The sequence below is a fragment of the Labrus bergylta genome, chromosome 1 (genome assembly GCF_963930695.1).
Source record: "Labrus bergylta chromosome 1, fLabBer1.1, whole genome shotgun sequence".
Lineage (NCBI taxonomy): Eukaryota > Metazoa > Chordata > Actinopteri > Labriformes > Labridae > Labrus > Labrus bergylta.
The window spans coordinates 23,381,777-23,409,597 of NC_089195.1; the positions used below are offsets into that span (position 1 = coordinate 23,381,777).

General features: G+C 38.8%; 1 protein-coding gene and 1 long non-coding RNA gene across 2 annotated transcripts in view; one reads left to right on the forward strand and one right to left on the reverse strand.

The window, feature by feature from the left end:
- Positions 1-16,053, forward strand: part of LOC114918949 (uncharacterized) — a 197,576-nt gene extending 181,523 nt beyond the window's left edge. Inside the window, exon 5 of the long non-coding RNA XR_003807450.2 lies at positions 14,508-16,053. This is a non-coding gene — a long non-coding RNA (uncharacterized lncRNA). The remainder of the gene's footprint in view (positions 1-14,507) is intronic.
- An 8,940-nt stretch (positions 16,054-24,993) lies between these two features.
- Positions 24,994-27,520, reverse strand: lsm6 (LSM6 homolog, U6 small nuclear RNA and mRNA degradation associated). Its single transcript, XM_020628893.3, has 4 exons — positions 27,472-27,520; positions 26,977-27,082; positions 26,787-26,900; positions 24,994-25,174 (listed from the first exon to the last, which is right to left on the reverse strand). The coding sequence occupies exons 2-4, from the start codon at positions 27,068-27,070 to the stop codon at positions 25,140-25,142; spliced, it is 243 nt and encodes an 80-aa protein (XP_020484549.1). The 5' UTR covers positions 27,071-27,082; positions 27,472-27,520; the 3' UTR covers positions 24,994-25,139.
- Between the last annotated feature and the right edge of the window lie 301 nt (positions 27,521-27,821).

Below are 27,821 nucleotides of genomic sequence, written 5' to 3' on the forward strand. Positions count from 1 at the left end.
GGGAGCCACACAGTAAGGCCATGTTTGGAGAAATAATGAGATTGAATTAACACAGAGTCTATGGTGGAGACCTGGGTATCACAGAGAGGAGAGGAGGTGGAGAAATTAAAGAGAGGGTTGGAGGCAGAGGCAAGGGAGCAAAAGGAGCAGAGACAGCAGCTTGTGTGAGAGCAGGAAAGGTGTGTTTTTGATCATGTGGTCTCATAATCCCCAGATGAGGAATCTAATGTTCAACAGCAATACTTAGTATAAATTAAGGTCTGTAGAATGGAAATAAAACAAATTCAATTCAACTATAAAAGCTCTTAGATACTGTCTAATCAGCACCAAACCACTGTGAAAGCCTGCAGTCAGGTGACAAACATAGTGAAGCATTTAGCAGCTTAAGATCAGGATATTTCCTAAAGAGATGATAAAGAATAACGCAGAGCAAAAAAGAGAATAAACATTGAACCTAAATCCATTCCATGGCCAGGAACATGACTCCAAATGAGTGTTCATTTTTGCTCTGATGAATGAAAAAGCAAAACAAGTGAAGAACTTCCCAATATCAACCATTAAGGCTTCAAAATATCAGTTTTGTGTTCAGGTCAATCATTTTCATGTAGTGAGCCTTTACTACGACATCTAACATGCAATGAACCACTCAAAAACGAAAATCTGGCAGTGTTAAAGTCAATGCAAATTATGTTTAACTGTTATTTAAGTATTAGCAATGATTATTTTTTTTATGTGGAGTTCAAAATACATTGAAATGCATGTGAAGAAGTTTGAGCAAGTAGACTACAACAGCGTGAACTTCAGCAGGATTTGAAGTTCTGAAATGCTTTTCAGTGTATAGTTCATTTGAACTCGACTTCAATTAATATGATATGAATGATTGATTAATGATTTTAGATATTTAATAATACAGTAATGATGATGATACAGTTGGCTTTGGAGCTTGGCATGCAGAGTAGTCACTGTAACAATGTAAGAGCAATAGTTGTTTTTTATCCAAACCTTCAGGTAGATATTGCAGAAGAAATTTGAACAAGCCTCATTAATTTAATGTTGAAAATTCTGATATCTAGATCAACTTTCTAGAAATCTTTGTCAGTCTTCTTGTGTTTATGTTCTTGGGAGATTACCCAGAAGCTCCAGCTTTCGAAATATTTAGCAAAAACAGGAAACACCAGAAGTGAAAACATCATATAGCTGCAACAATCCAACCCAGCGCCTCTCTCCTCAACTCTTCTTTCGTCTGCGTTACCATCTCCTCCTGAGTTCAAAGCAGCGTGATGTTAATGAAGGTTCCCATGTACAAAGAGAAGCTTATGTAAATGTTACCTCTCCAGATGTTCTATAGCTCTCAGAGCCAGAACTCCAACGCGCCCCGAGCCACAAAGAAACAGCGAGCATTTAGACAAACCTTTGTACCTTCACTTGCCTATAGGGCCTATCAGATAGTCACAGCCTGAAAATCAATATCTGCTGCTAATGAAACTTAGCCACACATTTTAATGAAGGAGCCAATTTGCATTTAAAAGTAACAAGAGGGGAAATGGGTTCATTTTCCTCTATTTCTTATTTAGTGTGTACATTTGAACTGAAAGCATTGCTCAGGTCTGTTGTGTGGTAACAATCGTCTGTTTGTGCCAAGGTTTATTTTGAATCCTTGTTGTTCACATGTTAATGACGAAATCAAGCTGAAGCTCTGTAGAATGTAGACGTGAACAAATACATTTTATTTACAGTATTTACACATGTACTTTTCTGTTTGGACAGCACTTTGGTGATCTTGTAATCAAATGAGCTTTCGTTCTTAAATGAGCTTTATCAATACATTTGGATTGGATGGGATAAGACAGAATATTTATTGAACTATATTTTCAAAACAACGTATGTATATTTTTTTCGTTTCATGCGTCAACTTGCATTAGTAAAAAATAATAATAATAATATGGTGTTCCCTTAAACCACTTAAAACGACATGTTTGCCCAAAATAACATACTTGTAAACAAACTCGTGTTGTATGATTGACAAGCTTGCAAACATGCAAAAAAAAAAAAAAAAAGACTTATCATAAAGGAACACCAACTTGCTTTTGAAGCTACTAACTGCCATTGTTTTAAAAATACTTTGGATAGGTCAATTCAATACATGCAGACTTACAGATGCTGCTGGAATCAGTGAAATCTAGTAAGTAAATTGTGGCCAAGCTTTTTAAAATGTAATCTTTTGGCCTTTTGCCAAAGACAGCTATAGAGAGACAGGCAAAGTGGGGAGGGAGAGTGGGTAACATGGAGCAAATATCATCAGGAGGCAATCCTGTGTCCAGGGCCAGCAGGATGGTAACCTCTGCACATGTAGTGCATGGTCTACCAACTGAGCTCAACAAGCGGCATGACAATAAAAAGAGTTGTGATAATCAATTATAGGTTTAAAATGATTTATTTAGTTAAGGAATAACTAAATACGCCCCCCCCCCCCCCCCCGCCCCCGCCCCTTCCTCTGTGTTCCACAATCAAAAATCACCATATCTCACTGTTACATGCATCACACATCTAACCTCTTTCATTCAGTTAAAAGTTAAACCGAAGCAGCAGAGAGGCTGAGGGCACATTCTCTTTTTTTACTTCTTTAAATAAAGCTTAAATCTCACATTTGAGCAAGGGATAAGTGGTGGATACGCCTCCAGACTTTAGACTAGATAATTTGATTCCAGATAAACAAGCTGCACATTGCACAAACTCTCACGTTATCTGTGATATTTTCTCGTTTTAACAAGAGCTTTGATTCCTGTTCATGGATTTCTCTCCTGGACCAGGTAAAACATTAAAGGCTCATCGTTTCACTAAACAGCTAAAGCTAACCAGGGGCATTTTTTTCTGCTCCCATTTTTACTGATTTTGTTTTTCAATATTTGTGTTTTTTTGACAATTCTTAAAAAAAATTAAGAGAATATCACACAAACTGAAACCCTGTAGGTTGTATTTTTCAGAAAAGTTAATCGCTTGTGATTTATTTATTTCTCTGGTCATTGAGGCTAAATATTTATTATTTTTCTGTATCAACTTATTTGTGTCAGAAGTGACAACTATTTTAAAAAATGTCAGGTACTGATAGCTGGCATGTGTTGATTCATACAAATAGGCTCCTATTTGTAACAAAGAAGGCAAAGAAGACACTCAAACAAACTTCACCGGTTTCAGTGTTTTTATTTGACCATTTACCCACTTTAAAAAGAACAAAAATATGTAAATCTGTAAGATGAGTAATGTCATGACAGTATGGATGAGTGTGACAGGGTGTGTGTCAAAATTAGTTTGAAACACAAAGAAGCTTCAGGTAGGGATTTGGTGTGCTCATTGGCAGTCACGTCATCTGAATGACAGAGTGTGAGCTCTGGGTCTGCAGCCTTCTTAGCAGCATGGGAGCATATGAACCAGGTGTACTTGATTGACCTAACGACCCCTATCTCCACTCACAGTCTGCAGGCCACATACAACCACAGGATAAATATCAACTACAACCCAACCAGGACAACCACAGGGTTGTCACATGACTTTTTGACTTTTCTTTGATTAGTTACCTGATTTAAGTCAACATGTTAACAAACTGCAGCTCTTGATTTCTCCAGCTATAAACAGGCTTTTATAAGGTCTATATCTATACGATATTTTCCTTGCATCATTGTGGACCACTTTGAATATTTAAAAATAAATGCCTATTTAGATAAATGAAAAAAAAGGTATGGGAAACTCTGTTACAAAATCCACACTAATATCAGAAAAGATGACCATTTCCTTGTCAATATCCAGTGAGCATTTTAAAGCTGAGCAAAAAAAAGAGAGAAACTTTTTCCAAACACCCTCTTTTTCTTCCCTAATGTACATCCTCTGACAGTAATAGTTCGCTCTTTACGAGCACACACTCTCTCCACTTTGTCATGCTGCGTTCACAAGCCTTTTCTTCTCCAGCAGCGCCCCCGCAACATAAAAGAACAACCTGCTCTTTTTTATGTAAATAACAACACGTTGCGTCTCTTCTGCGTGCCGCGCTTGGTGAGAATGCTGTGAGATCTTTGCAACATTTTCTCCCGTTCTCCCCTGCCGGCAAAGTGTGCCGCAATAGCAGCTGCAGCAGGAAGGCAACTTAGCCTCCAGCAAGACTAAAGTGTGCATCAGAGTAAAACAGTTGTTTACTTTGTTTGAACTGCTCTATCTCACCCAGGGGAGCCTGAGCGCTTGAAGTTCTGCATCTTTCACTCTCAACTTGTGACAAAGAGTCGGATGAATAACAATGTCATTTTCTCTACCTTCTCCCCCATCCCCTTTTTTCTCCTGTTGTCTTCTTTTCTATGTTTAGTCTATTTCTTTTGCCACCACAGCGCCCTTCTTCTTCCCCTTTGCACTCCTCTCGAATTATTCATCTCCCCTTTTAAACTTTCAACATGCAGTAAATTGATGGTGACACACAAACTACATTATGTTTTCTCACTCCTTTTTTTATAAACTAACAGCACTGCTCATCTCTCTTTAATTGCGCAGCAGGTGGGGACACAGATGCACACAGATGCGAGTGCAGGAGGCCGAGATGAGAGGAGGGGAACGGGGGGGGATGGAAAAAAAAAAGACTCCGGAGCGGAGGATTGTGTAACTTAGTTAAAGTGATGAAGCAGAGGTCCTAAGTGACCTGGCTCAGATGTGAGTGTTGTCTGTGCGCTGAAGTGGATACAAGAGAACAGGAAGAGAGAGAGAGAGAGGGGGGATGATACTTATTCTTTGCTTTGACTTCAAATTCAACTCAAACTACAGCTGCTTATGAATGTAGTTTATTTTTCAAACTTTATGAAAGTACAGAATAAACTTGTGTGAATAGATGGTCGTCAATATGCAGATTGTATTTTAGTATCACTTGGTTTCTGGTGATGAGTGATGCACTGAAGATAACATGCACATATTCTATTACCAAGTTCAAACAAACAAACTTCATCATCTGCAAATCTGTATCTTAATTTACTGAGAGGGTACCTTTAATATAAAACATATTTTAGGCATTTAAAGGTAACACCTAAGGGTAAAGTCTTGTTCTTCAAGTTTGAAAATAACCAAGCAAATCATTAAAAGTTAGAGATCCTTTAAACCAATCTAAATCTTCTCTTGTCCTCCTTAAATCATGTCCTCCATATTTGGGAAATCATGTCTTTGTTATGTAGGTTTCAACTATAAATTCTGGGGGCGACGGTAGCATGGTGGTTCGTGTGCGCACTCTGTGTACGAAGGCTGTGCCCATGTTCGAATCCGGCCTGTTGCTCCTTTCCTGCATGCTGTTCCCCTCACTAGCTAACACTCGCTACTCTTTTCTCTATATAATTATCGCCATATGATCCTAATGAGGTTTTACAAAAATGTGCAAATTCCAGATCCTTCTTATTTACTTCCTTGTAAACAAAAAAAAAAAACACTTTACAATTTTCACAAAACAAAAAAGTGAAAACTAAAACCATGTAAAGTCACGAGGATGTTGTACATAACCTAGAATATTTTCTGAAATTATTATAAGTTGTATGAAATACAGCCAGATTTTGAATTTGTTTTTAACAATACTAATTAGACATTTGATGCAACTTGGTCCCTTGAGTGCCATGGTCGGACAAACCAAACCAAAAACACTGCTCATTTTAAATCGATATCCTTTTCACTTAAGTGAACAACCAGAAGAAGCCCCCAGCTTACCGGACAACCTTTTTATGGAGCAGAAACTTAAATGATGTAAGTTAAATAATTACTTCAATTGATGAAATAAATAAAAGAAAGGCATATGTGGTCTTTTCTGATTGGTCTAGGCTCCAAAGCTTGTCTGTTGAATCATGCACACACTGTACTCGTCATGTTCTTCCTCTTCATGTGTAAGCCCATGTGTATCACATAAATACTGCTGAACTGTTGATCCTTAAAGCAGCATGTTTTTAGTCTCTGTTGCTTTGTTTTACCTTTTATCACGTGTATTAGTTCAGTTATTATTCTGTATTGTTGTGTTGTTTTCCTCTCTCTCTCTCTCTCTCTTTGTGTGTAATAGAGATATACTGTAGGCCTAACATGCCAGTCTGGGGACATGGAGAGCAGAACAGAAGCAAGATCAAAGCTTCAAAAGATTATTGATCGGAGAATGTAGTTTTACTCCGGATCGGGGTTGAGGTGTCTAGATCCTTGTCCTTACACCCCTTTTTTTTTTTCCTCTCAATGAACAAGTCTCAAGGGAAGAGGAAGTTCATCAGGCTGTAATCTATGTGTTTGTGTATGCCTGTTTGTGTGTCTGAAAACACATCTCTCTTTAACCAAGATACAAATCAAATCTAGCACACAAGAAACATATCATCTCTCTTCTTCTGTTCTTTGCTTTCCCTCTCGTTTGCTTTTTGTGTGTCCTTACATTTCCACAAAAAGGATGTGTGTTTGTGTGGGTGTGCTTTTGTGTGTTTGTAGACATGTCCACACACAAAAATTACCAAGAGAGGTTAATAGGAACGTCATATCGTAAAATGCCAATTTCTACTGATGTAAAAATTCAAACCGTAACAAAAATCAAAGCTCTACAAAATCTCTCAAATTTAGTGTTTGTGTATGTTTTTTGTCTGTTAGTGTTTGTGTGTTTTTGGCGGATTGAGCTCCCTGATCCCTCCTCCTGTCACTTCCTCCTTTTTCTAACCTCCTCACCTCTCCTGCAGAAGATAAATAAGTAATACTCCATATCATCACATGTGATTGAAGGGGCTCTGAAAAAGCAGGAGTGAGGACCGTCGCCCAATGAAGTGAAGTGTTGAAAAGAGTGATTATCTTTGCTTCACTGAGGTCTTATTTTTCAAAGTGCCACTAAAAGCATGAGAGACTCGTGTCACTTTGCGCTGCGAGGACGGAGCAGCTGAAGGCTGATTTGATAAGAGATGAAATAAAAGGTAGTGACACCCCACGCGCCACGTTTTCTTTTTTTTTCTTTTTCTTTTCTTTTTCACAGACCTTTTCTCAAAATTCCACTAGTGGCTCCAATCATATTCTCCATGAAGCAGGCAGGGCTGTATTTATGGTCGAGTGCCCACAGCTAAAGCTAATATTATGAGCTTCCACAGTGCCATCCATATTGTTTTACCTCGCGTTGCCTGCGGTGTGGAATAAATAAAGTGTCATTGGCAGCTTTCAAAGCACTCTTCCAGCAGGTTGGAGAGCGGGCCGGGCTGCAGAGAGAGGAAGAAGAAAAGGGGGCTGTCACTTTAGGTTGGGTAATTCCTGACGTGCACGTCAAGGCCTTGACAAGGGGAATGTGGCCGGCTTGTACATTAGAGCCAGAGCTCGCAGGCAGCGCAGCACTGGGGACAGGTAGTAATGCAGTCCCAGAGAGTGCTGCTCATCTGCTCTCACTATGTACTTGTCTGGTGCCACACAAGGATGCCCCCCTGTCGCCCCAGCTCCCCTTCCCTCCCCAACCCACCCCAACCCTCTGCAGAAATGACTTTAGTCAGTGCGGGAAGAATCCATTTACAATGTGTGCTTTATAACATCTCCTTGACAATGCAGTAGTGGATTAGAGACATTTGTGATGAATCTTTTATGGAGACTTTTCCCCCATCTTTCTTTTCCATGTGCAGAGGCTTTTCTGGGTCCACATGTGTCTGCTCGGATGTCATCGCAGCAAGACGGGGAGAGGAGAAAGCAATGGGTACTCACCAAAAAAGAAAAGAAGGGAAAAGGAAAGAGGGAGAGTGACACAGAATCGTCAGAGTGGGGCATTAAAATTTATCTTCAAGTCACAATGGCTGCCATGATAGCGGCGTGAAACTTTCCTTTGAAAATGAACGTCACTTGTCCTCTCAGTCATGCTCTTCCCTCGCAAACCAAGACAAGCGCTCTCTGTCCTCATCAATTCTTCACCGCCATTTTGACATTTATTTCACTCATTTGCATAACTGCTCCCTGTGTTTCTTGTTTCGTCTCGGTTTGAGCGCATGCAGCATCCCCGCTTTTTTTTCCCCCTCAACTTTAAAAAAACGCTGCTTTAAAATTAATGCCGGCCTTAAGAAATATATAAATATATCTTAAAGTTGACATGATGTTGTTCTACATTATTCCCTTTGAAAAGCGATTTTGTTCATACTTAAAGCTGCTCAGACGTGGCGGCTGTTGAGGTGCGGCTAACGCACACTCGGGCTAACAAACACGCACTCGGTTGTCTAGCCTCGCCATCGCTTCTGTCTGTCTGTCTGCCTGCTCTGTGGTGTTAACATGGAGAGAGATGCATACTCAATGATACAATCCAGCCAAGTGAATGCTTCTTTTTTAATGCGCAGGCCTGCAGCAAGTTGAGAACTTTATACATGTTTACTTTGTAGTTTTTTGAATGTTTGCGTACACTTTGGGAGCTTCTGAAAGTGGCCTGTGGCTGTACGCAAACTGTATTTATATTTAAACTAGAAATAGAGACACTATGACCTCTGAATTATTGATTTAGTTTGTCGACACGTTGATTTTAATCACTTTTCAATCTTCTTTCAAGTTAGAAAAAAGCGTCTCTTCTTCTAGAAACCTCTCTCTTTTTTTCCTGGATAAAAAAACTTGAATCTCTTCGTTTACTTTCAGAATATAAAAGAAGAATCTCTCCATTTATCCCCTAAAAATAAAGCTGAATAAATCCTTTTGCCGCCTGAGCTGCTGTTGTCCAGCTTTCAGGTGGCTGCAGCACAGATGGCTTTATCTCTTTTCTCTCTTTTCTTCCCTTTCTTTTTCCACTTCAGACTCACCTGTCTGCCCTCATTGTCCATTTGAAAGTCAGAGCAGCGGCAAGAACCTTAGAGCGACTCAATGCAAATGCTGCATGAAGAAAAAAAAAAAAGTATTAAAAATTGATCATCTTTCCATTTGAATTCAAGGAAGCCATCATTCTCCATAAGCAGGCCTGTCTCTTTAAATCAGAGGAACTGTCGCTTCTGTGACTGCCTGTTTACAAAATATGAGGCTGAAAATGAGACCTGCTCCCTGCGGACAGGCTCCTTGTATAAATATAAATAATGAATATTGGATAAATAATTTCTGCTCCTTTAATAATGCACAAGTTGACGAAATTCACTTATACTGTGAAACTGGAGAATCGGACTAAAAGTAGATAATGCAGTGGTACAATAGAGGTGAGAGAGAGAGAGAGAGAGTGTGTGTGTGTGTGTGTGTGTGTGTGTGTGTGTGTGTGTTTGTGTGTGTGTGTGTGTGTGTGTGTGTGTGTGTGTGTGTGTATGTGTGTGTGTGTGTGTGTGAGAGGCACAGGTTAGAAGGCCCGCTGACCCCAGGGTCACCTCCATGAAGTCATTCTGTTCAGGTGACTTGCGGGCAAACTCAACTGGGCTTAAAATATTTATTGATATTTAATTAAAATATCCTGTTAAAAGAGGTCAAATAGAATGTATTTACACTAACAAGGTAATCAGGGGAGTCTGATGTAAGCTGGAACCCAGTTACGGCTTCACTCCCCTGGGGGAAGGTGGACTCAGGAGTCTGGCGGAGCTGCTCTGCCGTCTGGGGGTCTCGTGAAAAGAGAGAGAGAGGGTGGAGATTTGATATATGGTTAATTATGAAAACCCTTGTGCCAAAGCTCAAACTGTAATTAGCTTTAATTGGCTAATTGGATAGAATTGGTGGATGGTATAAGCCTAATTGCCCTCGTTTTTTTCTTTATCAAAGCATTAAGTGCAAAATTAAGAATGTAGCTGTAGTGACGGTAAAGCCATTTTTTGTGTTTTTGAGTGTATAATAAAGCGCTTGTTGTTCAGATCACTCCTAAGATGATGGGAAAGCCCATTTTATAAAGCTTAAAGGTGCAACACAACATTGCCTGTTATCAGGATAATGTCTAAACCAACAGGAAAAGCAACACAGTAACCTGTTGTCAATAGAAAACTGACTATTATATTTATTTAAATGTGCTTGACAGTGTAACTTGTTGTTAAGCCTTAAGAAAAATTTATGTTTTTTGAAGGTCATGAAAATGATTTCTGTTGTCAACATTTGTCCCCCCCCAAAAAATTTTTTTTTTTATTTGTATTTCAAAGTGTAACAAGAATTGACCTTTTATAAATATTTTTACAAAACAGATCGAAGGACCGTTCTTTTACATTTTTTTGAACGCAAGAATGTCTGATGTGAAGATCCTTCAGAAACAAAAGAAAATAGATTTTTCTGATTCTTAAAGATGCACTGCAACTGTTTTAACTCACGTCAACACTCAATTATTATTTTTTTCATTGTTATTTGTTCTGTTCAGTTTACTTTTCAAACTGTTCACAACTCCTTCACTGCTATGACTTGTTGTATAGCAGCCAAAAAGCCAAATAAAATCAACTTTTCCCCCTCCAACCTGCTGATTCACACCACAAAGTTGATGCAGAAACATTCCCTCTGTTCTGAGACAGTTGACTGTAACAAGAATTCTCTCTCCTCCTCTCACCTCCTCTCTCTCCCTGACTCACAAACACAACCTCACACTGAGTATTGGAGCTGCTCAGCTCAAGGTGCTCAGACTCTGTGCTAATAACACCATCTAGAAATCACGCCCTCCAAATAGGTTAATGTGTTTTTGCCCAGAGGGCCCTATCTACCTCCGCAGCACAACCCTCTCTGAGCTTCCATTAAGCAACAACACTGATGCTGCTATTAGCTGCTGTGGGGGCCAGGAGTGAGAAGACTGTACGGACACACTTTTGTGTGTGTGTGTGTGTGTGCGCGTGTGAGTGTGTGTGTGTGTGTGTGTGTGTGTGGAGCATGCACTGAGGGTGTCACTACCTGTTCTGGCCGGCTGTGCTGTGTTAACTGTTGCAGCAGAACAATGTTATGGCCCCTGACAGCTTGTTAAAGAGTCCACCATGTTGGAGCTGCTCCTACTTTGGTAGCAAACTGTGATATAAAACACACATTTCAACACATACATAGAAAAAAGTCAGACAAATGCAGCTGATTATTTGTGAATATGTGGGTCTGAAAGAAACAAGTGGAACATGGTTGAAATCATTGTAGCTTTTTGACTTTAGCCCACTATGAGAAGTGTTTTCTTCTTGTAGTCTCATGGCATTTAATTAGTGATTTGTTTGTTTGCTTTTCATATGGGTCTTGGTGTTTTCTTGTGTTGTTTAAGGCATCTTTATTTTGACTGTACACCACTTTGGTCAGCTCTATATGTTTATGAATGGGCTTAAAAAATACTTTGGATTGGATCAAAAATAGACTGCTGTCAGTCAACTACAACATCACATTTGATTTATTTTTAACAATGTAAACTTTGTTTTAATCTTTTAATTTACTTTGTAAAGTTTTTTTTTTGCTATTTTTCATTGAACTACTTCGCTGAAAGAAAAAAACAACACTGTTCTTGTCAAAGATGAATCAACTGTAAATTGAAGAACAAATCCCTCGTCTTGATTAATAAATACTTGTTATTTAGAAAATGTATTTCAATTACAAGAAATTCTTTTACTTTTTACTTAATTAACACAATAACACTCCTATGATTAAAAAGAAAAAGAAAAATGCTGAGTGGAGAGCTGGTCAGTTGTTTAACCTGGCTGAGACATCTGAACGTGTTGTTCTGCTCAGAGTCTCTCGATTCACAGAAAGAAAGTTCAGTCTGGTTTGAAAATGTGTCTGAAATATTGCTTCAGTCTGATTTTATATCATTTGACTCAGATGTGCTGGAGTACTTTTTTACTAACATTTTGTTTATTAAGAAAATCGTCACAATAAGAAAATGCAAACAGGAAAAAGAGAGGAAGCACTTTGAATCAAGAGGTGAAGCTTCATTGAATGATGAAGCAGGTCACAGTTTAAGTCAGTGTTTTTTTCATTTAAGAATATAGGTTTAGATTCATATTAACAGGACACTTATATTTTAAACAATGTTCAATAGTCAAGTGTCAACAGAATAATAGTTTATAGGTGAACTAGTTTTAAAGTAATGCAATGTATGTTCTACCATTTTTACTTTTGAAGTATTGACTCTCCCTTTACCTGCACATTTTATTCTATAAGAAATACTAGTTCCAGACTTGTATCTGTGACATTTTAGAATAAACGTATTATAGTGATTCATTGCTTCATTGGTTTGCACACGTGATCATAGCCATACAGCGGTACAGCCTGAATACAGTATAACATAAGCTATAGCTTGAGGTCATTTCTGAAAACAATGCTAAGGACACGGCACGATAGGTCATGATCCATATTGTATGAATATGAACGGTTCAACAGCCTGATTTCATATGATACCAGGAACTTTCATTCAGCATAGTAATAAACACGAAGATCAAACACGTCTTTTCTTGAAGTCACATTAATTACAACAAACATTTCTAAAGTTTGTAATATTTCCAGATCAAAACTGCACACAAATATTTATGTAAAACATGTTCATGGAAGGGCTTTTTTAACAGTTCAACTTTATTTATTTGAATCACAAGTAACACATTTTTCTCATCACAAATGTTGTTTATAATCGCCCAGCCTCACATTGTTTCTCACAGTTCAAACATCTTCTAAGCGGGCGTGGAGCTTTTTCTGCACACATACAACAGGCGCCGACTGTTCAGTGTCAGCCTGACCCCTAGTGGCCACCCAGTATAATTACCGGTGCCCCGCTCTCCCATTAAACAGAAGCATCACAGAAAAGCAGTACAAGGGAAACATCTATAAAAGTTGTATAAATTTTGTTTAAATGAATAAATCATCTATTGCGATGTTTTGATTGCATTTCACAAGCAACACATTTCCTGAATAGTTTTGAACAGAAAGTATTTGGAGTTAAAAAAAAAAGAAAACGCCTCGGGCTGTTAGCACTGGTCTGTGTCTGTGAACATTTATTTGTGTTTAAGTAGACCAAGACATTATTCATAATGTTTGATGCCAAAGTCAATAAGAGCCTGTACAGAAATGAGAGTTAAATTGCTCTCTATTCTCTGAACTGCAGTCAGTGTGTCTGCCTTTGACAACAATAACTCATGCATTGAATATGTATTACAGGCTGAGCAGTCCTCTGAGATGTAATGCATATATTTGATGAATACAGTGACTGACTGGACAGGCCTTTATCGTCGAGGGTAAAATAGATCCGACCAACTTAGAGACAGAAGAACTAATTAAATGGATAAAAGATATATATGGCCTCCTCGGAGGATGTAAAATTAATAGCAGACCAAAGGACTTGCCTCTGAGCTACTTCATCCGCTCTACAGCAAAGAGACACTACAGAGGGCTGAGTGTGTGAAGAGTGTACATGGGGGTCTGTTCACATGCATTTTTGTGCATCTGGATTCTGCCATTTAAGAAAAAAAAAAAAGAAATTCTGTGATGTATATTTTATTTTTATGTTTTGCATTCATCTGTGTGTCATCTTGTGAAATCTGTAATATTGTGATGTGCATGCTGAATGTGTCCATGACTAATAACACAGTGTGCAGACAGAATCTTATGAATACTTGTACACAGTTATTATAACACTCAATAAGAATGAGCTGCTTTGCTGACAGTGTGTCATTGTGTGGTTGCTTAATTGGGTTTTAGTGTTCTGTGAAGGGGAACCAGTCACTCAGTCAAACTTTTATGGTTTCTGATTTACTTCCAGTAAGTTTATCTGATTCCAACAAGTTTGGAGATCTAACAGTGGTTACATGATTCTCTTAAATGTCAGAAAATTTGGATACATGCAGTCATAGAAAAGGGAAAAAGGAGCTCCCTTTTTAAATATATTAAAATAGGTTTATTCTCAATTGTCTACTAATTTATCTTGTTTTCCAGACTTGATTTTGGCAAACGTAAAAAAAATGAACTACAGCTACGCAAATGTTAAATATCTATGAAACACAGATATTGCATGTATGGATGCAGCCAAGACAAAATGATTGCTTGATTCTTTCTCATTGGTCTCGTAGTATCATTTTTTTTTTTGCATCATTATCAGATTTGTGTCTCATGTACAATATTGTAAATGGTTTGGCCTTACATCATTTTACTTCATACAAAGAAGAGTTCGGTCAGAAGCTTTACAGTCAAACTAGAAAAACGATTCAAAGCGGTTCAGCTCTGTAACCACTGATCTGCATTTCTCTTCAATACTTTACTTCTTAACTTGAGCAACATATACTTGTTGCTGATGCATGTGTTTTATGTGAGGTGCCGTTCTATCTCACTTTTTACTGTTTTGTGTTTTTCTTCAGTTTGTGCCATGCCATTTTATTTTGTGCATTTTTAATGGTGACCTGTTGAGAACCTTCAGATGAAAATAAACTGAAAACTATCAAACTGTTCAATTCATGTTTGGTATTTGACATAGTTCCTCAACATATGAAATAAATACATTCTAGCAGATTCTTTTTTTCTGCCTGTTTGAATATAATATGAGTGAAGTAGAACATTTGAGGTCCAGTCTTCAGTCACGTACGTTATCTTTGTGTCTGGTCGGATTAATGCTTTCTTTTCTCTCTGTCTTTCACTGGCAGGTCTGCTGCTGACCTCACTTCTTCCCAGGAGTGACTGAGCCTGAGGTCATGTCTGTCCGAGCGTTTCTCCACACTGACCCATTTTGACTTCTCCCCGCTCTCACCTCCACCTTCTCTTTCAACATATGAAGCTCTGGATGAAGAGAGCAGCCGGCTTTGCTCTCACGGAGATCCTAATTGAAACTGTGCAAGAAAGCAAACGTGAGGTGAATGGTTCAGATAAGGACACTGTGTTTTTTTTACCTACTGGTATCATGCAGTGTGTAACATGTAAACACCACCTATAAACAAAAGATTAAGAGCCGGTATATCCAAAATGTCTGTCAAAGACGACTTCAGTAAAGCTGAGTGGACACTACAACCTGAATGCCTGAACAATGGAATCAAATATTACAACCACCTTTGTGAAAAGTATGATGTTTATTTATATTGATCAAGTAATCAAACAACTGGTTGGGAGCAGCTTAAACATAAAGTATAAAACACAGCCCCATGCAGACAACAAATATGGAATAAGATCTTTAATAATACTGGTAATATTTAAGTAAACTGATGGATGGAAAAAACTGCTTTCACAATTGATACGATCGGTCTTGAAAGAAGGATCAGTCCAGTCAATATAAAACCATTACTAATCTACCATTACTAATCTGAGTGCAGAGGCGTTGAACATTTTCTAGAAAACTGGAGGTGATGAAGGGTTTCACAAGAGAAAATATTACCTTGAAATATTTTTCTAAAATTATAAAATGACATATGTATCACCTGATGACACATGTCGACTTACATAAAGAAATGAAGATTCACACCGGTTTAAATTTAAGCAGAATGGACAAATACCGTTTTTTTTGTTTTTTTTGAGCTCATGTCAGTCAAACCTCTGGTACACATCTGGTTTGAGAACGAGGGGATTAACAAATATGACAACTGGGTGGTTTCACTCTGAACCTTGAAAACATGACATTACAAAGTGAAGGACTCTGTACAACCTTGATCAGTTTAAACACACAAACCAAGTTACCAAGATTTGGTCTACACGGCTTTCTGCAGTCTGGGTCATGGCTATGAAAGGAATAAAAACCTTAAGTACTTGGACAGTGTTTATGTCAGAGAAGATTTGATTTCACAAGCTGCCATTTTTTTCATGTTTGATTGCATTACATTCAACTGCATTCTTGTTGATTAGCATCTCCGGGTTAAGTTTGTGTAGTTGCAGTTAACATTCTCCACCACGAGAGGGCACATGAGATAGAAGGAGCCCCAGCCCTACCAACCTGCCTGGCCTTGACTGTGCACTTGGGAAGCCATCATTTATTTTTGGAGCCCTGGGCTGGATGGCAGCTGTGAGACTGACTGGGAGGAGGTGGGAGGAGGGTAAGGAGACTGAGGAGATGCAGGGAGAAGGAGGGGCAGCAGGGGTAACCTACTCCAGCACCAGTGACACAAAAAGCATTGTCCTGATTTAATGGCTGAGAAGTCTTGCCTCCCCCAGGTCCAAGAAGCTGCTGATGCTTAATTAGGACTTTCATTTATTCAAACACATACACAAAAACACAACGAATACAACAGATACACACCTCTGCATGAGTGTTCCCAGGCTCTGAGACGAGATCTTTCAGTGAAACTCTCTGATCAGGAGACGAGTTATGAAGACAGAGAGCCGTCTGTTGTAGCTGCTCTTCTTACAGTGTGGCAGCTGTAAAATTGTCATTTGACTTTCACATGAAGAGTTAAACCTCTGATGAGTAATCAAGTGTTAAAAAAAATCAAACAGGCCCATGCTCGATGATTCATGAGTGTACAGGGAGTTGTAGGACGGTCTGTGTGATGACAACAGGAAAAAAGGTGAGGGAGAGTACATCTTCAAATCTGTTTTTATGTGTTCTGCTTTAACACAGTCAGATAGAGGCATGACAGACTAAACTGTATCGATTTATGCTTTTCAGATATATAATTTTGACAGTGTAGCTGGAGGAACCAGAAGAGTTCAGTCATTAAAAAAAAGAAGCTCTATATCTTTTTTACTGCAGGGATGATAGTTTAATCTCACATTTAGGCAGTTTTTTGGTGTTTTATAAAGTATTTTATATATTCATAGAAGGACTATGGTTCTACTTAATCATTTTTTATAATACATTAATTATAAAGTTTGATTTTATCTCTTTCTGAAACATATTTAATCTTTTGTTAATGTATAATCCAACATATTTGGATTCAATGGCCTCATTCAAGTAGTATAATATTGATCGACTTCTTATTGATAACATGTGACGCCATAGCCGACAGCATTAATATGTAAACGAATCAGACTAGCAGTGGTGTCTCTCTTTGTTTTCTTTTAGTGCAGGACCCCAATGAGCACATGTCCCATTTAAACAGGTTTCTGTATTTTTTTTAAAGTGCTGCCGCTCATCCTCTATGTTTATTATAAAGGGAAACTCAGGGTGAAACACCAGATGAATAATTCAACGTCTCTTTACCCAGAGAAATAAGGATACAAGACAAAGTCATGTACAAGCCCCCCCACAAATATATGCCAAAGTGTTCCTTCTGTGAATTTACATCCACATGTATTAAAATCCCCCTCTCCATTATCTAGAATTGCACATTTCTTAATTATTCATCTCAAGGCATTGAAGCACCCAGGTCTTTTAAATTTTTTATTTCTCCTCAGCTTCAAACAGTAGATCTTGTAAAGGGGACCCAGTTTCGGGGTGTGGGAATTGCTACAGGGCGAAGCTGACAGGATTTTCAGTCTCGAGGCACCTCGCACTTTTTCATTACAGCAAAGCAAAGGAACAAATCCAGGTCAATTAAAAAAAAAGGAACAAGAGGGCTGAGTGGCTCACTGAGAGCAGGATCAATACTTCGATTGGCCACTAGAGGGCGCAAGGGGCTAAGATATGTCTCAAAAAGAAGACTATGCATCATCTGGTTGACCAAAAGACATCCAAAACATCACCTCGTGTATTTTACTTTTTCTTACACTAGCTTTACTTACAGAATAACCTTGATTTGAAGTAATGTTTAAATCTTAGTCCAAGTTTTTTTATTTATTGCATTTTTTTACAAAAGTATTATCAGTGTCTCTTATTTTGTTTGTAGCTGTGTGTGTGTGTGTGTGAGAGAGAGAGAGAGAGAGAGAGAGAGAGAGAGAGCAACCCCTCTCCACTCCCAATGCAGGTCACGCCCATGTAAAAAGTGTCGTTGGCTAACCTGGGGAGTGTCACATTGAATTTAATGGCCTCTTGTTCCTTGCAAGTTGTACTTGAAATCATACCATGATATGAAAGGAGCTCTCCCTCGTCTGCCTCATAATATGTTGTGACGCAAGGGTTCACATACATCCTCTCTGTCTGTCTAACACACACACTCACACAGAGAAGAGCGACCTAGCTCAGGCCTGAGACTAAAAGGCTGTAATTGTGTTTATGACAGTGACCTGTCTCTGGTTCTGGCCCGAGTCCAGCATCAAAGTGTGTGTGTTGCTACATGTGTGTGTGTTTATGATAGATAAGGCAGCTGTGTGTGTGTGTGTGTGTGTGTGTGTGTGTGTGTGTGTGTGTGTGTGTGTGTGTGTGTGTGTGTGTGTGTGTGTGTGTGTGTGTGTGTGTGTGTGTGTGTGTGTGTGTGTGTGTGTGTGTGTGTGTGTGTGTGTAGCCTCCTTCTGACCTCCCTGATGGCCGGAGATGGGCTGAAGTCATAACTCTTCTGCCTGGCTTTACCCTTGAGCAATATCACGGGCGCACTGAGTGCAGTGAGTCAAACCGCTGAAATTCTCTCCATAACTGTGGACACACAAAGTGAACAAACAGACACACACACACACACGCACACAAAGGCTTTCCTGTGTGTGTCAAACCTGCTAACAACCTTCAAAGCAACTCAGAGTAAGTTCTATGGCATGGGAAGAATAAAGTGGCTTTTTACAAAAGGTTGTATAATAGGCTGATTTTATAATTTGTAAAGAGGTATCGTAGGATAATTCCATTTCTAACAACTCAGATTTACTCACTCAGCTTACAGTTACACAAAAACAATACTTACCAAAATGTTGGCAAACCTCAGGGCTGACTTCCGTATTGCTTCAACAAAGACTAGACAAAAAACAAAATATGACAGTCTGTCTAAACTGCATGGTTTTTAACCATCCTAATTGAACACAATAACATGTTTTCCCTTCTAAAAACTAAAGATATCTTTTATTCTGTGTGAATCCTGTCTAGACAATAAAACACACAGCATGTCATATCTGCAGTCTGGGGTTGCTTTATCAAAACTTCAATGAAAAAAGTAGACGTCCACCATAACTTGAAAAAATTGAGAGAGTTAATAAAAAAAGACACCACTGTAATAATTTGAATGCAGGTTTGAACAAAATGTATAGGTCAGGTCCTGTCATGCTACATAAAACAATAGTAAAGTTACTTTTCAGAATTGGGTAAAGCAAAAATTCTCTACCAATTGCAAACTAAAAGCTTCTGACTGCTAGTGAAGTGTTGTCTCTTGACAGCGGATGACAAAGCTCCATAGTATACCTTTAACGTTGGACAAATTGGAAAAGCATTGCTATCCAAAGCAACAGATATGAGCTTATCTTGTTGTGTGACTTTAAATTTGGATCTTACATCAAATCGTGAATCTCGCCTCATTTGAGGGTTAAACTTTGAAGACACTCACATGATGTAAAAGTTTAAGTTTAAACAGCGAACATCAGAAAACAGCATTTAAGACCCAGAGCAACATTAGCATTAAGGTGGAGTCTCGTTTCTGGCAGCCTGATGAACGACAACATTTAACTAACCAGCTAACTGATTGCTGCCTATTTAGCTTCTAAATGCTAAATCCACCAGCTAGCTGTCTACACTGTCAGTCGTTTGGTGTGAGGCAGCTCTCATACAGGGTTTTAACCATAAACAGCTGGCTGCTGTTGTGCCTGGATAAGAGGGTGACTGTTAACCAGAATAGTTGAAAACTTTAAAACCAAAACAATGAGCTGAATGGTGCTAAAGCTCCCAGTTTCACATACCCTGGATGATAGCAGATTTGTGTCTGTCTCTCTGAGTTTGAGGATACTTCCCTCACATACAGTTGTTTTATAGACCAGTAGGAAGGTAACGTCATTTGCTAAGGAACTCTACTGTACTGAAGTACAGAATTGAGTTTCTTGTTTTACCTATGTGTTTCCATTTCTGCTGCTGTTTCTCCCCGTCTACAATTCATGGCCAATATTGGTCTTTCTACTACACTACACTTAATCAGAAATGTAACTTAATTTGATTAAACTAGTTACTTTGCAGATAGAGTGAGCCAGAATCCTTAACAACTGCAGCCTACCAGCTTTTGGACTGTCATATTGGAGGGCAAAGGGTGATGTCTTGACTCATGACTGCCGTGCAAACATTTCCACTTCCTCAACATTTCATCCAGTGAGACAGCAGCCGCCTGTGGCCGTTAGTCTGAGAGGAAACAACAACAAAGGACTCTTGCAATACCATTATTACCATTTTGGGTGCCTGCCAGAAACACTCTGGATTACCTTGCATGGCAGACAAATTGGCAATTGGAACGGCAGTGTAATGGAGGCTAATTGCCTGAGTGCAGGGTTAGTTTGTATTTCATGCAAATCTCATGTGCATAGTAGAGAGACTTGGCCGACAAACAGGACAAGTAATAGCCATTCTGAAGCAAAAAGGCGATTGAAAGTGGCTCTTTGACACAGGCTGTTTACCTCATATGCACTAATTATTGCTCACAAGCACTGATGACCTCATTTTTAAATACGCTATTTCGTGGAACAAATTCCCAAGACGGCAATTTAATAAGCTTCTACAACCTTACATTTTATGCTGCAATACAAAGTATTTCACTATAAATGTGTTTGCTCTAATGGTGGATGATTTGTTTAGGGAAAAGCTGAAATAATTTATAGTAATATCAAAAAAAGAATGAGTGTCATTATTTTGTCCAACCTATATTTGAGTTTCTCAGGTGGGAAAGATTATTTTTTGAAATAAGGATGCTAACTCTCCTCTTACAAAAGCAGTTCACAGACGAGTTTGAAATCAAGATTCATCATATAGATTTAAAGTTGTCTTCAGCGTGTGTGTTTTTATTTCACAGGTCTGTAACATGCTGTAATCCCCTCAATGAATCAGTTAATAGTTCAAATTCCACGCTGTGTGGCTGCACAGAGCCTGCATGGCACCGGCACCACTTTCACACTGTTCCATATTTTCTTTTCCATGTTTGTCCAAAAGGTTTTGCTTCAGAGCAGGATTTTTCAACCTTAGAACCCATAGTGAGCAAAATAATGTCACTTCAAGGTCTGCTTTGGAGCTTTTAATCATATCACATGGTCCTCTCTGCAGATGGAAGCAAATGTCTTGGCTTTTAAGTGTTCATTTAGTTGAATACCAAAGCAGATAAGCCAAATGTTAAGTTCATATTTTTGTGACAACTTTGACCTGAGCCCAAAGTTTCACTGCACGGTTGTGTTAAATGACCTTAAAGTATGATGGAAATCCAACTCCATAACCCTTATTAAATTACTTTTTGAGTTTGTTCAAGGATACCACATTTTACTCAAACCCCAAGGTTTCAGCTTTTGTGGCTGTGGCTGCGGTATGAACAGGTTTATTCAGACACAATTGACAAAAGAAACTTTAGCCCACTGAGGAGAACAGAGATGATGTGCTTTGTATGCACATGTAGCTCATTGTAAGAGGGTCAGGTCATGGTCAATAAGAATAAAATACGAATATCATCAAGTTAGAGATTTCAAGCAAGTGTGTTTCCAAAACAGATCCATGTGGCTTTGGGAGGGTCAAGAACTCTGGTGGACCATGATACTGTACCCAGGGAAACTTTCCCCTGCCTGTTTGTTGTCTGAAAGTCTGTAGCGTGCAACACATAAATGCAGTAGTGCTGCACTCTGGCTTCCGAAAGGGTACCTAGTTATGCTCCTCTTAACCTCACCATCTGCATCATGCTGCTATTCAGAGCCAAGATAAATCACAGAAGCCCCTGTCCACGCTGGGAATAGCTTCTTCCAGATAGGAAGGTCAAGGGTTGCATTGCTGGCGAAGGTTGACTGTCCTCGGGGCTAAAAAAAGAGCCTAGGGGTTGCAGAGCGGCACAGGCCCTCACGCTCAATTAGGATCAAAAGAAACATCAAACTTGAACTTGTATTTGGGTTACTGAGAGACATGGAACTGGAGCGGGGAAACATTCTGGATCAAAATACAAAAACCAGACCCTTCATGGGGGTTTTTTTTCATTTTTTTTTTTCAGAGAAATAGCCATAAAAGATTACAAGGTTAATAGACAAACAAGGAGAGTTCAGTTTATAAATCAGTAGCAGCTGTTTTCAGCATTAGTCGGCCATTGTTATGCCGTTTCCAAGGTGTTTGTTTATGCTGCACTAACCTAACGGGACCTCTGACCCAGCCAGAGGAATGTGAGAGCAGAGACAGTGTGAGAGGTCACCATCATTTACATCCTAAACACATGACAGGCTGTTAGGCAGAAGTTAAGGCTGGTCAAGTTCACACAGGACAGCACAGGTCCCAACGTTTTGTGTTGCATTCAAGGCCCTCCTGATTTTTTCGTTCCCTCTGTATAGTCATCACTTTATGTTGCTCGTACACACACACACACGATAGACTTGTTTATCATGCGGTCTTTTGCCTTGATACAGCTGAATACATGCAACAATAAGAGAGAAAAAAAATTACAGTCATTATATCCGAGTTAGAGAGGTGAAGGAAAAGAAATCGTGAGTAAAATGATGTTTTTCAAGCTAAACTCTGAGGGGCTTTTGTGTAGCCTTTAAGGCCTTTCTGAATTGTCTCTCCCTCTGTACTTATGTTGCCCGAGTACACACAGGATACACTTCTTGATCATAGAGATTCACTTTGATAAGATAACATAAGATATACTTTATTCATCCCAGCAGGGAAATTTAGGTGAAAACATGTGAAGCAAGAAGAAAAAAAAAAAGAGGAAGAAAAGAATTACATGAATGTTCCCGATGTGCAGCAGACTCTCAACCCTGGCAAAACCTTTCACGTGGAAAAAAAAAAAGAAGAAAAAAAAGATTCAGTGAATAGATTTGCATAGAAGAAGACTGAAATTTGTCCTTGTCTAAATGAGAACATGATGCAGCCAAAGTTAGAAAAAACCACACTGATTTTCAGGTTGTCCTTGTCATCCTTTGATCCCTTGTGAAAAGGCTAGACAGTCATGCTGCAGTGATCGGTCAGGGTCAAAGTCACACTCCACTTTCCCTCCCTCACTCCTTTTTTTCTCCCTCCCTCCTGTTACACTACTGTAGTTTTGTGACTCGGGCAGCTGGTGGTGCTGTAAGACTTAAGTGTCCCACGTTGCTTTTTTTTCCCCCTCCGACATAACAAGGCTGTCACCTTTTCTATCCTCCTTTGTCCTCTCCCTTCCATCACTCAGGTCCATACGTCAATGCTGAGCCACTGCAGCATCCTCCACCAGTCTGATTTAATGGGATGGAGGGGAAGGGGGGGGGGGAACCAGTGCCCTAAACAAACTAGGTAAATTTATATAAAGTATGAAAAACAGGTAACCAATTTGAGGTTTCTAAAGGTAAATGTGGGTTTGCAGCGGGGTTGTGGGTCTAAAATCACAACTCAGATGTTGACATGCACACGTAACATGAAAAAGTGAATGCATCCTTTACTTTTTTTTTTAAGCCCATGGTTCAAAAACATACCTGCCACTGGGTCATCTGTGTGAAAGGTATTAATTGGGTTCCCTGTGAGGCCACCTAGCCAGCGGCTCAGTTATGATTCCAGTAGGTAAATATTTGCCTGCACTAACCCTCACTAGATGCCATAATGATTCTTTGTGTGTTGCACTGTGTACAATGCGTTTCTGTGTACACATCACTCACTGCCTATGTCTGCCTCTTGTGTGTGCGCGCAAGTGTGTCTGTGTTGCAGCTCAATCCCCCAACATTCCCTCTCCACAGCTGCAGCTCGCCAGAGTTTGATCAATAACGCGTCCTTCATTCTCAAGTCGGGCCTGACCTTGGCAGCCTTTTGTCTCCTTCCAGGGGCCAGAGTGCGCATGTACAGGTTGGAAAACAAGGCTCTCAAAAAAAAAAAAAATCACCCTTGGAAAGAAAAAAGAATTCCCCTCACTACTTCCACACCACAGCATTCTCATTAAGAGCTTAATGAATCATATATTTATAGCCTTCTTATCTTAGCGTAATGAGGTGATGCCACTTTTGAACTCATTTGCTAAATCACCACAGGCAACACTGAAATGGAATAAACTTCCAATTCTTCGCATATGCTGCCGCTTTCATTTTCACCTGCAAACTTCAATAGATAGCCAATCCACACCTGACTCATGAACAACGTGCATCGCAGCCACCGAGGACAGAAGCAAAGCAGTGTGGTGCGAGACATGCAAAGCTCTAAAACATGGAAGTCTGCAGCAGAGGGCAGCGGGAGTGGATGTGACAGATCTGTTTACATGTTAATGCAGCCTGACGTAGCCTGCAGGTGGCACCATTTATAGATTAGTCCTGCAGTCACTCTTTTTGTCTCATTCAGTAATGGATATCTAAATGGCCAGTAAGTGAAGGATTTTCTTGCACTGAGATATATTGAATTGTAGCATAAAATTGCATTTAAACATGTAAGGAGACCAGATTTGTATGCATGGATACTCAATCATAGAGCATATTTAGTATGTGCATGATGAAGTACTGGATATGGGCAAGGTTGAGATGCAGGTACATTACTTGAATGAATCAAACACTCCAATCAGTATAAAGTTATTCAATTCAGTCATATAGAGCTGAAGGAATACTCAGAAACATGAATCATTTTCAATTTGAAAACAAATAAGCTAAAAGATTAATAAGATTTTTGTGTTTTTTAGCTATTAAGTAGAAATGTAATTTCATTATTTTAATGTGAACATTAAACGGTTTCATTTGGAATTAAACAATCAGCCGTTCATCATATTACTTGTAATATAAAGTCAACGCAGGATGAAGAGTACCTTGTACACAGGCCATTCAGTAATGAAGTTCTGCGGGCACGTCGTATCAAGATCAATTACAAAACAGGCATATTAGTACTGACAAATTACAGAAATATGTTCTAATCCTTTGGAAGCCTTGTGGTGAAACAGTAGTAGATGTGCTTTCCTTTTGATTGCTTCAGGGATCAACTTTAAGTGAATGATTTATCAGAAAAATGCCCATCTTTTTACGCTGCTACAATCCTACTGGCAGAGGAGACACTTAATATTCCTAGAGTTAAACTGTAAGATATTAAAGTATGAACTGGAGCTTCCCACAAGAATGACAATGGAGCCTGTTTAAATCCTTCTGTTTCTCTAACACCTACTTTACATATACATAACCAGTGAGAGCAGTTTCCCTAGTGATATTAACACCAAAATGTTTTTTTAAAATATTCACCAAATTGGATACAAATCAGAACTCAGGATTTATTCACACATTCCACTTTTACAAAAACAAACACTCTGGAATTGAGGATTTACAGAACTAAAAAAAAAAAAAACGGAAGTTGTCCACTGACACATCAACACTGAAACTAAAATAAAACCCATCCATGTTCATTACACTTTCCTCTTCTGGGTGCTGATGTAGAGGACTGTGGAAAGAGAAGAAAATAAAATCAAAGTCTGGCGTTTTAGTGAGAAACACTTGACACATCTCTGATCATTTATAAGTCAGTGACACATCATTTCTTACTTCCTGTTCATTTGATCATCTGTTAGGGATACTTCAAGGTCAATTATCTAATAAACTGCTGATAATATCAAGATCTAAAAAGTAAGCTTTAAAGCAAATTAAATACTCTTTTCATCAAGTGTTCAGTGGAGACAACGAACTATAAAACTGATAATCCACCATAACTCAAGAGTAATGTCCAAAGTATACAACAGTAATACTTGCTCCCAGTGGGACATACAAATGGAATTGACACTTGGTTTAAGAATAAAATGTTATTTACAAGCAAGCTGTTGATGCTCTTTGTATTTGCAACCCTTAACGTCTAGAGGCAAACTACAAATAAACACTTTGTTGGAAAGACTAATCATCTACAGTAGTTCACATTGTAGAAAAAAAACTACACAGAAAATATAGAAAGTTTTACACAGATTACTCAGGGTGGTGACAAAAGGTTGCAGACTGTGCAGAAAAAAAAACAGTTAGGCAGACCAATTGTAACTTTTATTTTTATCTGTTATTACCATCCTTCTGCTTTTTCTAAAAATAGTCCCAGCTTTGAATGTCTGACAACTTGACAACAGCATGAATCCCATCCTCACAGTATAAACAATACACAGCTACTGTGAGAAAAATCTAGACAGATAGCTTTACATGTGATTCAACAAAGCTGTGATGAAAAGGGAAATCATAAATAAGTTTGAGTTTAAAAAAAAGAGGATGCCATCTGTTTGCGTACCAACTTATTAGTAGGACACTTTCAGAAAAACATTTACAAACTTTATTTCCAATAGTTGTTTTACCTTTCTTGTTTTCTTTCTGAAGAATGACAACTTTAAAAAGTGTTTCTACTACAAATCAAAATGCCTGCTGTGAGAAAAGGCCCGGGTTAAAAACTTGTTTTTAAAACCATGACTGATGTTCCTAAATGAATTGGTCTTTGTAATCAATACTTCTTTGTTTGTGAAGAATAAGCCTCAAATAATGGATGCTCTTACATTAACAGACACATTTTAGATTCAGTAAAACACATGATAAGACGCAGTGTTTCCCCTTACCATCTCTGCTTTAGTCCTTTTTAAATAGTTTTGCCCCAAAAACACAAAGTCAAATTCCTCGTATGTGTAAATGTGCTGCGCAATGAAAAAACGATTCTGATTTGGTGATATTTCACCCACTCAAACCCTTAAAAACTCTAATTTCTTATTTGAAACAAACTTGTGTTCAGATCATTTTAAATGTGGCGTAATGTGTTAAAAACACTGAATTTGTCAGACATTAAGTCATGCAGGGAAAAAAAGTGATTTTCTTGGAAAGCACTTTCACCTTTAAATATTAATTAATATTAAATCTCCTAATATCTTGGATTCTGCACGTAAGCAAGTACAGAAATGTATTGTGGCGTAAACTATCTAAAACACATTGAAGTGTTGTGTTCAGCTTTATAAAAGTGACGCAGCAGAGGGGAAACATTAAAATGTAAAACCTTTACCATATCTCAAAGAGGATATTTACAGATCTTAATATCTCACCGTTGTTTCCTCTCAGAAATGCATCTCCGTACTTGTTCTTCAGCTGTCCATTGACATACTCTTCAGTCTGCTCTATGGCGATGTTCATGTAACCATCCAGGCAGGCCAGGACACCTGAGCACAGATTTACACGTGAACTGTTATGGCCACAGGACATTTCATTACTTTGCAAATAAGAGAGATAACTCACCTCTGTAATCGACACCAGAGTTCAGCTTGACGACCACAGGTCTCCCAATGATCTGCTTCAGGAAGTCACTTGGGGTTTGCTTTCTCAGACTCATCTTGACTGGAATCTGAAAGATTTAAAAGAAAGCTTGATTTAATGTTTGTAGTTCACTTCATCAAGCTACATTAGCACCACACTAGCTCGACAGCTTTTATACAGGTAGCTGAATCGATGAATTCACTCATTCAGGGTTAGCTTGACCTACAGCTGTTTCTGATTTTAACAAAACAACGAGATAAATTCTATGTTGACAAAAAGCGCCAGCGGCAAGCTAATTGGCGTAGCATGCTAACGACGACTCTACGGTGAATCTGCTTGCACTAAAATGTTTTAAAAAGTCGGTATTCTCCTAAGTATATTGTATACGTCAACTGGCATCGAAGCTAAATGCTCTGGTCATTTATTTATTCATAAATTGGCATAAAATAGCTACACGTCTGATAGCATTTCACTTACCCGTTGCACGTCTTCCAAACGACTGCATCTGGCATGGTGTGCGCGTTGACCAATCAGAAGCCAGCTCTCTACGGCGACCAATTGAGGACAAAAAATGTGAACTGCGTTTTTTTTTTCTGTAAGTGTTTTACAGACTAAACGGTATTAAACTCCTTCTGGTTGAGTTATTATTTAGGAGTATTAAGTGTTACACTATGTTTAAGGATTAAATATGCCAATCGGGTTCTATTGTACTGAGCTTACCAAAGTTTTGGGGCCTATTTTAACCTAAAAATGACAGGTAAGTTTAGATAAATGAGGTAATAACGTCTACATTATTGATGCTAATTAGTCTGATCCTAATGATGTGT

Excerpts from the sequence above, each read along its gene's own strand:
- lsm6 (XM_020628893.3), bottom strand. The coding sequence starts at position 27,070 with ATGAGTCTGAGAAAGCAAACCCCAAGTGACTTCCTGAAGCAGATCATT. Across the intron at positions 26,901-26,976 it reads CTCTGGTGTCGATTACAGAG|GTGTCCTGGCCTGCCTGGAT; the intron begins GTGAGTTATCTC and ends ATCTGTGCTCAG. Across the intron at positions 25,175-26,786 it reads ATTTCTGAGAGGAAACAACG|TCCTCTACATCAGCACCCAG; the intron begins GTGAGATATTAA and ends CTCTTTCCACAG.